The sequence below is a fragment of the Desmodus rotundus genome, chromosome 3, assembly GCF_022682495.2.
Source record: "Desmodus rotundus isolate HL8 chromosome 3, HLdesRot8A.1, whole genome shotgun sequence".
NCBI lineage: Eukaryota > Metazoa > Chordata > Mammalia > Chiroptera > Phyllostomidae > Desmodus > Desmodus rotundus.
Window position 1 is genome coordinate 189955399 of NC_071389.1, and position 14769 is coordinate 189970167.

The 14769-nt window shown below is 45.7% G+C and overlaps 1 protein-coding gene across 1 annotated transcript in view; it reads left to right on the top strand.

The window, feature by feature from the left end:
* The window catches only part of RFX4 (regulatory factor X4), a 134180-nt gene that overhangs the window by 24601 nt on the left and 94810 nt on the right, over positions 1 to 14769 (top strand). Inside the window, exon 2 of the mRNA XM_024579275.3 lies at positions 826 to 912. Coding sequence (XP_024435043.2) covers positions 826 to 912 — 87 coding nt within the window. The remainder of the gene's footprint in view (positions 1 to 825; positions 913 to 14769) is intronic.

Sequence of the window (14769 nt, forward strand, 5' to 3'; positions counted from 1 at the left end):
AAATCAAGCGTAAGCAAACACATAGTTTACTTCATGCTCAAATCATTCCCTAACATGCCACTTGCATTGGAACCCACTCATTTTCAAAACAAGTGTTAAAGCAGAACTGACTGCACTTAGCTGATGTACTTAGTTCATGTAGAATGAATGAATGTCCAGTGGATGATCTAGAGGATGGATGGCATTATGCTACATTAGGGGAAGTGCATCTGTAGCCTTTGGAATGGATTTTAAAAACCATAGTCTTTTGGATCTTGAAAGTACTGCAGAGCTGTTATGGAGCTCTTGATATCTCCCCCCTGCAGTGGGTTTTGGTCTGTGCTTGGAAGAGCCCCTTTCGGGGGTCACTGGGCAAATGGAGGTGAGCTGCAAGGTTCCCTGCCCGCCTCCCCTTCCGCCAGAGGCCCCGGGGTTTTTCCTGCCTTCCTTTTTGTTTGTGTTCAGAGGAAGTGTCCTGCTGCAAGCCTGCAAACCACTGCCAGTGATCCAGCTGCCCAAATGTTGTTGTGCAAACTACTTCCCAAGAATGTGTCTTCTTTTCAAAAAAAGGTAGCCCTCAGTGGGTACTGATGGGCAACGAATATTCCAGAACGAGTAGAATTTGACCAAGAACTATTCAAGTGGGGCTTCAGATTGCCGTTTTGCCTTCAAACTACTCGGCAAATGGTACACGTCGCGCTTCTCGTAACGTCCAGTCCCAGTGGAGGCAGTTCTTAGGTGAAAACTCATGGGCATTTAATAAATCCAATGCGTTTCTGGTGTTCCTGCCCCTTCACAAACACCAATGGCATTCCTGCAATTTTGTGATTTTCTTTCTTTTTTCAGAGAGCTGGATCGAAAGATGTCTCAACGAAAGCGAAAACAAACGTTATTCCAGCCACACATCTCTGGGGAATGTTTCTAATGATGAAAGTAAGTGCCTGACACGAAGTGTTGCAGGTTGTCCCAGACACGGCCTGCATCCTGCCGGGAGGAATAGCACTCCCGTGGTGCTAGGCTGGGGCGAGTTCCCCCGGAACCAGAGACTCTGGAGGCGTTCCCATGCCCAGGCCCTGCCTGTACTGTTCTGAAGAGGCAGTGCCGCTCAGGTGAATGTGGAAACTGAGGCCACTACCAAAACCTGCTGTGTACACGTTCCTGAGACCCCAAAGACCCCGTTCCCGTGATGCCTCAGTTGGGCAAACGTGGCCCCCAAGTGGGAAAGGCCATTCTCTGTGTTGCTGTAGGTGTGGGTTTTAAGTCCTGTGTCATGGGACTGTTGTTTGAGCCACAGAGGTCCTCGCTATTGGCTCTTGGACTGGAGAATTAGAGTGCACAGAGGGGTGTGAACTGCTGTGTCTACACCTCCCCCTGGGTTACGCAGACCGGGGCTTCTGGGCGCCTTGTATCAGGAGTGAAGACTGCCTGGGGCTTGTGTTTGCCCCTAAGAACTATGACAGGGGTCAGCTCAGAAACATCATTTCCAACTGAGACAGAAGTCTTTCTCCCTTGCTTGGCCGAGTGCATCTCCTTGGTTCCATTTCCTTGAAACATGGGCCATGACACCCACTCCATAAGCCCCAAGGGTGTTTGCGAGACACATTCAGCAGCTTCCTTCTACCTTCCCTTCCACCGAAGTCCTTCTGTCCTCACCATTTTGCTTCATTTTATAAAATTGAGATAAATTGAACATAAAGTACCTAAAACTTGCATGAATAGTTCAATGAGCATCTTTTTTTTTATTCAATATTTTGTATCCGTCCGGGTAACCACCACCCAGGAAAGAGGCAGAATGTTTCTAGCACTCCGGAAGGCTCCTTCATGTCTCACCCTTGTCGACAGCTACTGTCCCGACTTCTGCCCCCGGAGTTTGATGCTGCCTGTTTTTGAAACACCATATAAATGGTCACAGACCCTGTATTCTTTTGTGTGTAGCTTTTTCCCACTCAATAGAATGTCTGTGATATTCACTCATGCCGTTGTATGCAGTTCTTTCTTTTTCCAGCGTTTCACGATACATGTAGACCGCAGGTCACATATCCATTGAAATCTGACGGATATTCAAATTGTTTCAAGTGTTTGACAACTTCTTTAGGATCTCTGATCATTCTTTTTTTTTAATTTTATTTTGTTGTGCTCAAATACATATAACACAAAATTTACCGTTTTGCCCACTCAAAGTACACGGTTCGGTGGCGTAAGTGCATTCACCTCGTGCATCGGTCAGCCCCGTCTGCCCACAGAACTTTGTTTATCCTTCCATAAACAGAACTTTGTTAATCCTTGGTGGGCGAGGAAACTCTGCGCCCACCAAGCAGTACCTGCCCAGTCCCTTCCCTCCCCGCCCCTGGCAACGCTCCTCTACGTTATGCCTCTGGATTTGCCTCCTCTAAGCACCTCGTGAAAGTGGGTTCACACAGGATCTGTCCTGAGTGACTGGCTTATTTTACTTAACCTAGCGTCTTCACGGTTCATCCATGTGGTAGCGTGTGTCAGAGTTTCCTTCCTCTTAGGGCTGGGTGGCATTCCACCGTCTGTGTGCAGCACGTTTTGTTGAGCCATTCGTCCGCTGACAGGCATCTGGGTGGTTTCCGCTGCTGGCTATGGTGAAAAATGCTTCTGTGAACATGGGGGTACGAATATCTGTCCAAGTTCCCGCTTTTGATGATTGTGAGCACACAGCCAGGAGTGCAATTGCCACATCGTGTGGCCTTCTGTGTTTAGTGCCGTGAGGAGCTGGCCTGTTGTTTTTCGTAGCAGCTGCGCCGTTTTACGTTCCCACCGGCCGTGCACAAGAATTCCAGTTTCTCCGCATCCTTGCCAATTCTTACTATGTTTTTTAAATCGCCATCCTAATGTGTATAAAGTGATATTCCATGGCTCTGGTTTGTGTTTCCCTGATGATCAGTGATGTTGAGCATCCTTCTGTGTGCCCGTGGGTCACCTGTAGATCTTCTTTGGAAAAATGTCTATTCAAGCCTTTTGCCCGCTCTTCTTATAGCCCAGTTGTTTATTTTGTTGTTGTTGAATGGTAGGAGTTCTTTGTATGTTCTACCTATTAGCCCCTTATCAGATGGATGATTTTCAGATATTTTCTTCCATTCCATGGGTTACCTTTCACCTGTCATTGCCTCTTTGACGCACAGCTGTTTTCAGTTTTGATCTAGTCTAGTCTAGTTTATATACTTCTTTTGTTGCCTACGCTTTTGATGTCATGCCCAAGAAATCATTGCTAAATCCAGTATCATGAAACTTTTCATCTGTTTTCTTCCAAGAGTTTAATAGTTTCATCTCTTATGTTTAAGTCTTTATTTTGAGTTAATTTCTGTATATGGTGTAAAGTAAGGGTCCACATTCATTCTTTTTGCATGTGGATATCCAGTTTTCCTGACACCATTTGTTGAAAAGACTGTCCTTTCCCGGGCACAAGGACAAAATCAAGGGGGAGGGTGGAGATGGGGGAGGGAGGTGGGTTCAGCTGGGGTAGGGTGGAGGGATGGGGAGAAAAGGCATACAACTATAATTGAATAACAATAAAAATTTAAAAAAAGACTGTCCTTTCCCTATTGAATGATCTTGACACCCTTGTCAAAAAGTATTTAACCATTTATGCAAGGGTTTTTTTCTGGGCACTCCAGAAAATAGAGATTCTATTAGTCTATGCATCTGCCTTTATGCCTGTACCACACTATTCTGATTACTATAGCTTTGTATTTACTTTAAAATTGGGAAATATGAGTCCTCCAATATTGTTAATTCTTTTTCAAGATTGTTTTGGCTATTCAGGATTCCTTGCAATTCCATATGAATTTTAGAATGGATTTTTCTATTTCTGCAAAAAATGTTATTGAGATTTTGATAGGGTTGCATTGAATCTGTAGATCATTTTGCATAGTACTGACTTAAAAATATAAAGTTTCCAATCCGTGGATATAGGATATCTTTGAATTTATTAGTGTCTTCTATAATTTCCTTAGCAACATTTTATAATTTTTAGTATACAAGCCTTTTTAAAAAATTATTATTATTATTTTTAATCCTCACCTGAAGACATGTTTATTGATTTTAGATAGAGGAAGAGAGAGAGGGAGAGAAACATTGATGTGAGAGACAAACATCACAGTCACCTCTCATATGTACCCTGACCAGGGACCAAACCTGCAATCTAGGCATGTGCCCTGTCCAGGAATCGAACCTGTGCCTCCCCTCAGTGTACTGGATGATGCTCCAGCCAACTGAGCCATACTAGCCTTGGCTGGGCTGTACAAGTCTTTTGCTTTCTTGGTTAAAGTTATTCCTAAGTATTTTTTTTTGATGCTGTAGTAAAAAGAATAGTTTTCTTAATTTCCTTTTTAGATTGTTGATTGTCAGTGTAGAGAAATGCAGCTGATTTTCGTGAGTTGATTCGTATCCTGCAACTTTGTTGAATTTGTTCATTAGATCTGACGGGGTTTTTGCGTGTCGTATGTGGGATCTTCTTGTCTGATTGGGCTGACCAGGCCTCCCGGTACTATGTCGACTAGAAGTGCTGAAACTGAGCATCCTCATCTTGTTCCCGACCTTAGAGGAAATGCCTTCAGTCTTTCATCATTGGCTGTTGAAGTAATTGTCCTCTTTCCCCATTTTGTTGAGTGTTTTTATCGTGAAAGAGTTTTTGTCAAATCTTTCTCTGCATCAATTGAGAAGATCATGTGGATATTCTGTTAATATGGCTTATTACATTGAATGATCTATGTATGTTGAACTAGCCTTTCATTCAGGGAATAAAAAAAATCCCACCTTGTCAGGGTGTGTAATCCTTTTAACACACTGCGGAATTTTGTTTGCTGGTATTTCATTGAGAATCTTTGCATCAATATTCATAAGGGATATTGCTCTGTAGTATTCTTTTGTGTAGTGTCTTTGTCTGGCCTTGGTGTCAGGGTAGTGCTGGCCTCATAGAATGAGTTTGGAAGAGTTCCCTCCTCTTCCATTTTTTGGAAGAGTTTGAGAAGAATTGGTGCTCTGAACATTCTTGTGGGTATCCTCTTTTGTGAACTCCCTGTTCGGGTCTTTAACCTGTCAATTTCTTTAAACATGTATTTATTTATTAAGTTTATTGGGGTGACATTGGTTAATAACATCATATAGATTTCAGTGTACAGTTCTGTAATACATCACCTGTATATTGCATTGTGTGTTCGCCACCCAAAGTCTAAGTCTTCCTCCATTTTTAAAAATTGTGCTGTTTGTCTTTTCCTTAGTGATCTGTAGGAGTTGTTTTTATGTTCCGAATAGGAGATGTTATCAGATAAAAGTATGGCAAGCATCTGTTTTCAGTCTGTGGTCTGCCTTTTCAATTTCTTAGGGGTATCTTCACATGAACACAAATTCTTAATTCTAATAAGCCAAGCTTATCAATGTTTTTCTTTTATAGTTAGTGCTTTTTGTGTCCTATGGAGAAATCTTTACCTCCCTCCGGGTCATAAAGATATTGTTCATGTCATTATCCAAAAATGTTATTATTTTACCTCTTGCTCTTATATCAGCCATCCATCTGGGCTTTTTGTATATGGTGTGAAGGAGGAGTCATAGGTGTTTTTCTCTTTTGTTGAAAAGAACTCTGTTACCCACTGGTCATAAAGCAGCATATGCTTGCGAATCTGTGGGTCACTGCTCTCAAGGAATTTTCACTCTGGAGGGAAGTTAAGGTCCACACTTGAATATTAATAATCTGAGGCCATATGCGATCGATCCCGTTGGAAGGATGCAGGGTGTTCCACCTCACCACAGCGATGTGTCCTGGGCTCCAGCACAGCCTCGCTGGGAGCTGTTAGAAACACAGGTTCTCCAGCCCACCCCAGACCCACTGAAACACGCTCTGCATCTTAACAAGACCCCCAGGTGATTAGAGAGTATGCTGCAGTTTGGGAGAGGTCACAAGATTGGACGGTGACTGGAGAAGGCATCTTGAAGGAGGTGGCATTTGCGCCAGGCCTAAGGGGTGTGGTTCTTCTAAGTGGGGATGATAAAGGGCTGGGAGGCAGAAAGCCACCGGGCAGGTTTTGGGCTTGGAGAGTTTTCCAGATTGGCCTGAGTAGAGAGGTTTGAAGAATCATGGGAAACAGGGCTAGGAAAGGAAGTTTGGGCCGTATTGTTGAGGGACTTGAAAGGCAAACAAGGAGTTTGGAATTGGCTAGCTAAGGTGCCACTGAAGGAGCTGGGTAGAGGGGTGACCAATCTAAATGGTGTTTCCAGAGAGTTGCCCTGGAGATTCTCTGTAGGTGGATTAGAGCCAGGAGGACATTTCGGGGGCCTCCAGCTAGTCTGGTTGAGGTGATGGGACTGCAGTCCTGGGCTGTGTTAGTGAGATGGAGAGACTTGGGGAGACTGGGGTGATAGGACGGGTCCAAAAGCAGGAGCCCAGTGGGATTCCTTAGGATTCCTTGGGACTCCTGTTGCTCTCCTTGAGACATAGAACAGGTTAAATGTGACCCAGATGTGCCCAGGTCCTGTAGCATTTAGGTCACTGTTTCCTTAATGTATAAATCAAATCCTGTATTTCACTCTGTATCCTAGGTGGGAACCCAGAGTCTTCCCTTTATTTCCAAGAGTTATCAGATTCTCTGTGTGGGGGGTGGATATGTGGGAGGGGGGTTCTGCTTCTCCTGAGACAGCCCATACTGTGTCCTGTTCCCTCCGCTCTTTAACACTTTGCAACAACTGCCATTGTCCTCCTGTCCTGCCTGCCTCATTCTGAATGGAGCCCCTTCCTTTGCCCTCCCCAGCCCTTCACCAGCTCGTCATGGCTGTTACTGGCTGGTGGTGACAGGAGGTACTTATAGCACGGGGAAGGGAAAAGTTGGGATTCAGTGGCATGATAGCATAGAACTGGGGTCACAGTGGGTCACCACTTCATGTGACTCATCATTATCATGTTAAAATCACATTGTATTTCAGGGCTATATATGTGAATATTCACTCCATTCAGCTCACTCAGCATGTCACTTTATTATCCAACTTTGGTGTAACTTCCTAAGAAGGGGCCCCAGAGAAGAGGAAATGTAGTTAAACTGGTCCATATTCCCATCGCGCTGTGGACAATGTCCCCCGTCCCCCCCCACACACCGCCATGACAGCAGAAAGGTGTGTGAGGGCTCCTAGAGCAAGGACAAGGACTCAGAATGGGAAGTCCAAGGGCAGTCCCACAGGGGGTCTTCCAGGGTGGACTGCTGCCATGGGGCATACTCCCCAGTTCTAGTCCCGGCTGGGAACTGAGGCGCAAGGCTGCTGGCTGGCTGAGGGGGCCCAGAGCTTAGTTATGATTTTAGACCACCCCCAGACCCCTCCCCTTTCTCAGCCAGCACAGCTGCCCTGTCTGTCCCCCCAAGTGTCTGCCTGTCATCTCCTCTCCCCTGTGCTTGGCATACTCTGGCAGGGCCCTCTGCACCCTGCTCAGTCCCTCCATGGGGCCACAACTCCCCAAAGGGAAGGAGTGTGTCTGGCTGACTATGTCTCACCTGTGCTTAATGTGGCAGGGCCTGGCACACAGTAGGTGCTCAGGAAGTGTTTGTTAAGTAAATGGATATTAGGAAGGCAAAATACCCTCGGGCCATTCCAGATTGCGAGATCTGTAATTTGCTCTTGGTTTCTGGCATTTAAATGTCCTTCTTCAGATGTTTCTACTCCAGTTGGGTCTCTTAATTGGTTCGAATTTAGAGTATTTTTTGAGTAGATTTTGGAAATCAAAATTCATTATTGAGAAACCTTGGCCCCACCCCTGTCTTCCCACCTCAGCTCCCCGGTGGTGGGCACTTTTATTCATTTATTGTGGGTGTTGCCAGTATTTCCAGTGTTTATTCTTCTGGCGTTTTACTTCTTTATGCAAATGAAAATTCAAATGTATGTTTTTTTCCTTACACACACAAAAACAGCCCCCTATATGCATTGTGACTTTCTCTTTTCACTTACTAACAAGCCCTGGGATGTTCCACATCAGTAAGAACATGGCGAGCACCCTCATTCTTTGCATGTCTTTAATACCCACCCCCACTGTGTAGTCTTCCCTTGTGAGCATGGGGTATAATTTAGTTAACCAGCTGAACCCGGGGCTGTCTCCAAACAGAGGAGCTGCAACGAACAGCCCTGCGTATGGGCGCTTCTTCCGTGTCCTGGGGGAGCTGTAGGAGGTGAGAATGCCGTAGATTCTGCCAAAGGACCTTCCATAGGCGTGGCAGGCAGGCATCACTTTGCTCTCCCTGCTTCCCTGCAAAGTAGGAGACACCCCCCACAACTTCACAGCAGGGCCGTGTGGTCGTGCGTTGGGTTTTTGCCAATCTGATAAGTGAGCAATGGTATTTTAGTGCAATTTCCATTCGCACTGATTGAGAGGAATCACGTTTTCCCATTTCAGGAACACTTGTATTTTTCCCATCAACGGCGTGTCATGTTTTTGCCTATTTGTTTCCCTCTCGGTTCTTGGTCTCTTCCTCTCAGCTTTCTGTCGGGTGGAAGTAAGACTGCTGTCTGGGCTATGACGGTAGTCTTCCTCAGCAGGTCTTTATCTTTGTACTCACGGAGTGACCCCCCACCCCCAACAGCCCGCCCAGAAGCCTTGGGGTTTTTGTGCAGTAAAATTTGTCAGTGTTTTCTTTCATAGCTTTGGATTTTGTGTTCAAGTGAGAAAAGCCCTTTCCTGCTACGAGGTTGTGAAGGAATTCGCCCAGAGGCGGTGATAGGAGGCAGGTGTGCAGCCAGCATCGCAGTTTTGTTTGGGACGTAGCCCTGTTCCCACGGTGAGAAGGGTTTGCTGCCAAAGGCCTGCGTCCAGGCACCCTGATCTTCAGCCGGTGCCCCTTGCAGGGGCTGGGGAGGAGGTAGATAAGGGGAAATGAAATGTTTGGCAGCCTCGTGTTAGCAGCAGGTGAGGTCTGTCCAGGTGCAGCCTGGTTAGTATAATGGAGGGAAATAGAATTAAAACTTTGAAATGAAACTCAAGACTTGCATAAACTTGAACCTTTTCTGGGATTTGAAAAGAAGTAATTAATTTAGAAACTTTCTCCCCGAATATTAAACTCTGCCACACGGGTTCCAAGCAGGAAATAGCCTAGAATAGGCTTCCAAATATGGTGAATTCAGTCAGCCTTGAGGCAGAAAAGAAATGACGAGGCAGATAATGTGTTCCCCCAAATCTTCAGTCCAGGGCTGCAGGTTTGAAGAGACAGTGAGGCTTATAAATGTTCGGGTTTGGGGAGGTTTGGGTGTCGACTCGCCTGGCCCATCACTGTGTGACCTCAGACAACTCGCTTCCCTTCCCTGACCCTCAGCGTGCCCTGTAAAAGGGGACGACACTAATTACTAGGGCTCGTTGGTTGAGCATTACGTACAGGTCAAGCACCGTGTTTGGTGTTTCATGTTTTATGCGTTCAGTCACTCACTGTCTCGGGCGGCTGTGAAAACTGGACGCAGTAACATGAGAGCTTTGCACAGGACAGGCCCTCAGTAGATGGACCGGGGAGTATTGTTTCCTGTGCTTACTGAGATCAGGTGGGGGCAGGGGGGCGCTCAGCATCGAACTGTGGTATTACCTTAGCCATTCACTCATTTCATGAATACTTTGTGAGCCCCTAGCACGTGTGGGTGCTGGAGACACAATGGTGAGCGCCGTCTGTGCCCTACAGAGCTTACAAACAGGCAAGACAGATGCAGAACGCAGTGGTCAGTGAGTGGCGGCCACACTGTGCAGCAAGGAGCTGGTTAGGGACCAGCCAGGGTGCTGTGGGAGCGCAGGCAGGAACGAATCACCCTGTCCCAGAAACGGGGCTTGCCAGACAGCCCTGTGTGGGCCAGGGATCCAGGCATACTGTCTCCCAGGGGAGTGACAGCTATTCTAGCTACAGGGAACTAGAATAGCATGTACCTCGTGCCCGGAGGGGTTCTGTTAATCCTCACGGTTTGTGCTCGGTACTGTTATTCTCCCTGATTTGCAGATATGGAAACTAAGGCACCAAAAGGTGATTCAAGGGCACACAGCCAGCACGTGGCAAAGCCAGGTTTGGAGCCTGGAAATGTGGCCCCAGAGTTGACATTAGGAGATGGACCCAGAGAGGGGAGCAGAGTTGCCCATCCCTGGCAACTGGGCCGATTTTCCCTGGGTGTGTTAGGAGCGGTAACTGCTCAGTGGGAGCGGAACAGAGCGGCAAGGAGCAACCAGGCACCAGGCAGCATCTGGCAGGGAGGTCTTGGGGCAGACTGCTGTCACGGGCTTTGGTCGGACGAGCAGCGCGGGCGTTGAGGGTGGACGGTCCAGTGTGCACTATCAATGGCTCCAGGAATCTGGCCTGACACTCTGCTTTAGGGATGCATCTGGTTTGGTTTGAGGCATTTCTGCCTGTTAAAATGGAGGGGCGTTTGGCAGGACCAGTCCCTAAAGTTTCTATCCACTGTGGCTATTTCCATCTACTTAAAAGGTGTTCTCCTGTCCTCGTCTCCTAGATGGCTCCCGCCCCTCATTCAGACCCCAGGGCTGGGATCACTTTCCATGTTCGATGCTGCCAAGGCACCCTGGGCCTGCCCTTCACGGCTCTAGCACACAGTTTACATTTTATTTGCTGATAATTTGAGCTCAAGAGACCATGCCTGCTTTTTTCTCACCCTTTAGCCCCTGGCATAGGGCTCGAATGTGCCAGACACTCAGTAAATACTTGATTCACGAGTGAATGTGTAACCAGCACTTCAGGTGAATTGGGATGGACAGCCATCAGATAGGAAGGCCAGGCCTGGGTGTGACACCGAGCCCGTTTTGGGGAAAGAGGCTGGGCACTCAGACCCTGGGCACGAAGTCAGCTGGGGTCTAGAAAGGGGCCAGCAGAGGGGGAAGGCACCTGTTTGATGCTGAGCCGAAGGCCGTGTTGGCATGGGGGTCATCTTGTCTAAATACTGTCATTAGTAGCCGCCACCTGCTGAGCACCCAGGGAGGTCCAGTCTCCACCCACAGGCTGCACGGCCTCAGGCAAGTATCAGACTTGCACAGCTGTTTCCTTATTTGTAAGATAGGGATGTGAATTGTCTTCTGAGCACTATTGGGAGGAATAGAGTGGAAAGTGATGCCTAGTGCCTGGCTTAAGTATTTGGCCAATAAGTGCTATTATTATTGTTATAGTATTCTTTAAAACTGAATCTAGTCTTTAGCGTGTATTATTATACTTAATCTTCAAACCACCCTTGGGACATAAGTTATGATTCTTTTAGATGAGGATGCTGAGTTTAGATGAGTCAAGCCACCACACAGAGTTAGGGACGAAGCTGGGATTCAAACCCAGGTCTGCCTGCCCTCAAAGCCAGGTCCCTTTCCCATTCACTGGTATCGGAAACGGCTCATAACAGAGTTCAGTTGGGAAAAAAATCTGACACAGCAGAGACAGGTGTCAACTGCTCTGAAGGCGCTGGGATGGAGTCCCAGAATGAGACTGTGGCTGGCTTCAGCCAAATGGAGCCTGCAGCCGGGGGTTTTGAGCTCCTAGTCTCTGTCAAGTTCATCCCACTTCCTCTCACTACCTTCTGAGGGAGGCATTGCTATTGTCCTCAGTTTGGAGACAAGAAGCTGTCTTGCAGCTTAAACGGGATCACTGGATTGTCAAACAGCCCCTCACCAGCTCCTTTGCTCTGCTCACTACACCCAGCAAGGACTTGTGTGACAGCCACCTCACGTCTGGGAAGGTGGCATGATCTTTCCCATCCCCATGTCTTTGTCTCTTGCCTCCTCTACCCTGACTTGGTCTCACTTTCCTTGCCATCTGGTGCCCATCCCTGGCCTGTGCCAGGACTTAGCTTCCTGCCCCTTCTTCCAGGAAGCCTTCTCTCCCAGGCCTTGCTTTTTCATGCAGCTCCCCTTCCCCTTCCTCCTCCTCCCTTCCCTCCCTTCCTTCCCCCTCCTCCCCTTCCTTAGTTCTTTCCTCCCTTCCCTCCTTCTTTCCTTCCTTCTTTCCTCCCTCCCTTCCTTCCTTTGTCCCCCTGTATCTCAGTGTTTATCACTTATTGAACTTGGCATCTCTCTGCCCTATTGGTCTTTCCCTTTCCCCAACCAGACTCAAGGATAAGAGTTTAATTTCTTTATCCCCAGTGCCTAGCTGGCACAAATTAGGTATTCAGGGAATATTTGTTGAATTAATTAATATCCTTACAATAGCCCTATAAAATGACCATTTGATAAAGGAAGAGAAATGAAGCCAAGAGTTGAGTGGTTTGCCTCGTCATGACCAGTAAGTTTTTGAATTGATTCTAGAACATGGATCTTTGAAAACTAGTCTAGGTTAGCTGAAATGCTGAAATTTAAAGAAGCGGCGAGTTGGGGGGACCCAGCAAGTTCTAGGGGGCACATAAATGTTAATCATGTTCCAGCATAAGCTAGGCAGAAGTATATTTAGGTTGTTTATATACTTTTTCTTGTTTTGCCATTTACACACCAGCATTGGGGGGTTATCATTATTTAAAATTTGTGTTACTTCCATAGATGTAAAGTCGGGCCTCATCATTTTCTTTTTACTTCTTTGTGAACAACTGAGACGGAGCATTGTTCTTTGTGTCTGTTTATTTGCATTCTTGTGACACTCGTGTGTTCGTGCTCCTTAGTGTGCTATTTGTTTTAAAGATTGTCGAAGCCATTTGGGGAAGACAGACTTAACTATTTGAGTGCCAGGTGGAAGGTGCTGGGGGGAGAATAACAAAGATGACTCAGATACCATCCCTGCCTTAAGTAGGAGCTGATTAAGTAGGACACTCAAGTCGGTGAGATGAATGTGCACAGAAATAATGATCTAGGTGGCAAAACTGTTCAACTGAGAAACAAGTAATGTGTTGTAGAAGAACAGAGTTAGGATCAATGATTCCTGACTTGGACTGTATCAGGGAAGGCTTCAGAGAGGTGGTGTCATCTACTCTAGGCTATAAAGGATGAAAAACATTTAGAAGGAACTCCAGGCTGACAGAGCAGCATGAGCAGGTACTGAGCCCATGCTGTATGGGATGTTTTGTCTCTGAGACCATTTAGTGTGTTTGTATCAGGATGGCTTTGGTAGCAGGGAAGAGAATACCCAATACAAAGTTTTATTTACTAAGAAAAATGTCTTAGCTCACAAAACAAAACAAAGAGGCAGTTTTTTTTTAGGGTTGATTAATCAGAGGCACAACAAGGCATTAAGGACCCATGGCTTTTTCTTCTTTTCCTTTCAGCCTTGACTTTGTCCTCAGGCTGCCCTTTTCCCAGGCGGAAGTTTGCTGCCTCACTCCAGCTATCGTATTCAAAGGCAGGCCAGGGCCAGAATCCCTTCCTTCCTTCCTTCCTTCCTTCCTTCCTTCCTTCCTTCCTTCCTTCCTTCCTTTGTGAAACAAGGAACAATTTGTATTTTCAACTTTGGAGCCAAAGCTCAAAATCATGGCCCCTGTTCCTTTTCATTAGGGAAAAATATCTTTCCCAGAAGCCCCCCGAGAGCTTCTCCTTAAGTCTGACAGACTTGACACTGTGTCACATGCCCCACATAATCCATCCCTGGCTAGGTGACATAAAATTACCATGACAGATTTAATCACTATTCACCGCTCTAGGATTTGCGAGGGGATCGCCCCCCCTGAACACAGGGTCCCCTCTAAGCCGGGGCTCTGTTAATGTGGAGAAAGGTGAGTACATACAGTTGTTGGCTAAGCAACAGCAGTAACTGCCATGGTGTTTAAGGGAAGACATTTTAACCTGATTTATAACAATATTGATACATTTTCATCAAGAAAATATGTTCTGAACTCAACTTTATTAAGCTAACTTATTTTTTAAAATTTTTTGATGGTTTATTTCATTTTTTATTTACATTTGTGTTTTACTTAATTATTTTCATGAGTACAAATTATTTTCCATATAACTTTTACACCAGAGATTTATTTCATTGACCATTCTACGTGTTCTTATTAAATTTTGTTGATTATATTGGTAGGTTTGGACATGTTAATTTTCTTTTGAAACTGTTATGTGTACCAGTATTCTTGGATCAAATTTTGTGATCAAAAATTTGTATTTTATATTATTTCTATGAAAATCTTCATTAGGGATTGGATGAGACTATATGTATTTCTCAGTTAATCCATGATAAAATTGTGGGCAATCCTTCTTAGGGATGCAAAGACTAGTCTGTTGTTCAGACTGCTGGATGGCAGAGGTCAGCAAACTAGCCCCCACAGGTCAGCTCTGGCCTGATGATAGGGATTGGGAGCTTTGAAACCCGATTAAAAAAATGTTACCCACTTCCCCCCAAATAGTTTCATTCTTCTCATTAATAGACATGTATTACAAAAAATTGTACTCAATTGCTATTATTTGGAATTTTGTCAATAAAAGTTTTTGTGGAATTTATTTTCTCATTATATAAATATTGTATAATATTCTTGATTTTTGCCTCTTGGACTCCAAACCTTCAAATATTTACTATCTGGCCCTTGGCAGAAAAAGCGTGACAATCCCTGCTCTATTGTTTTGCTATTGTTCTTCTGAACACTCCCACTCTCCCTGCCTTTCCCTGACTTCCTGTTCCGATGGAGTTATAAGGGGAAAATGGTGAGCGAGGCCAGGATGTTCTTAGGGTCAAACTGCCGAGCCAAATGCCCAGCTTCAGCTGGGAAAATAACAAGTTGGATGAGTGCGGTCCCCTTGTTCAGTGATGAACAGAGAGAGCTCTTCAAACTGGAACATGTTGTGTCAAATAAAAATACAAATTGGTCTAAGAGTTTTCTGTAAAAATCAATTTCCCCCTTTTTTCTTATTAAAGT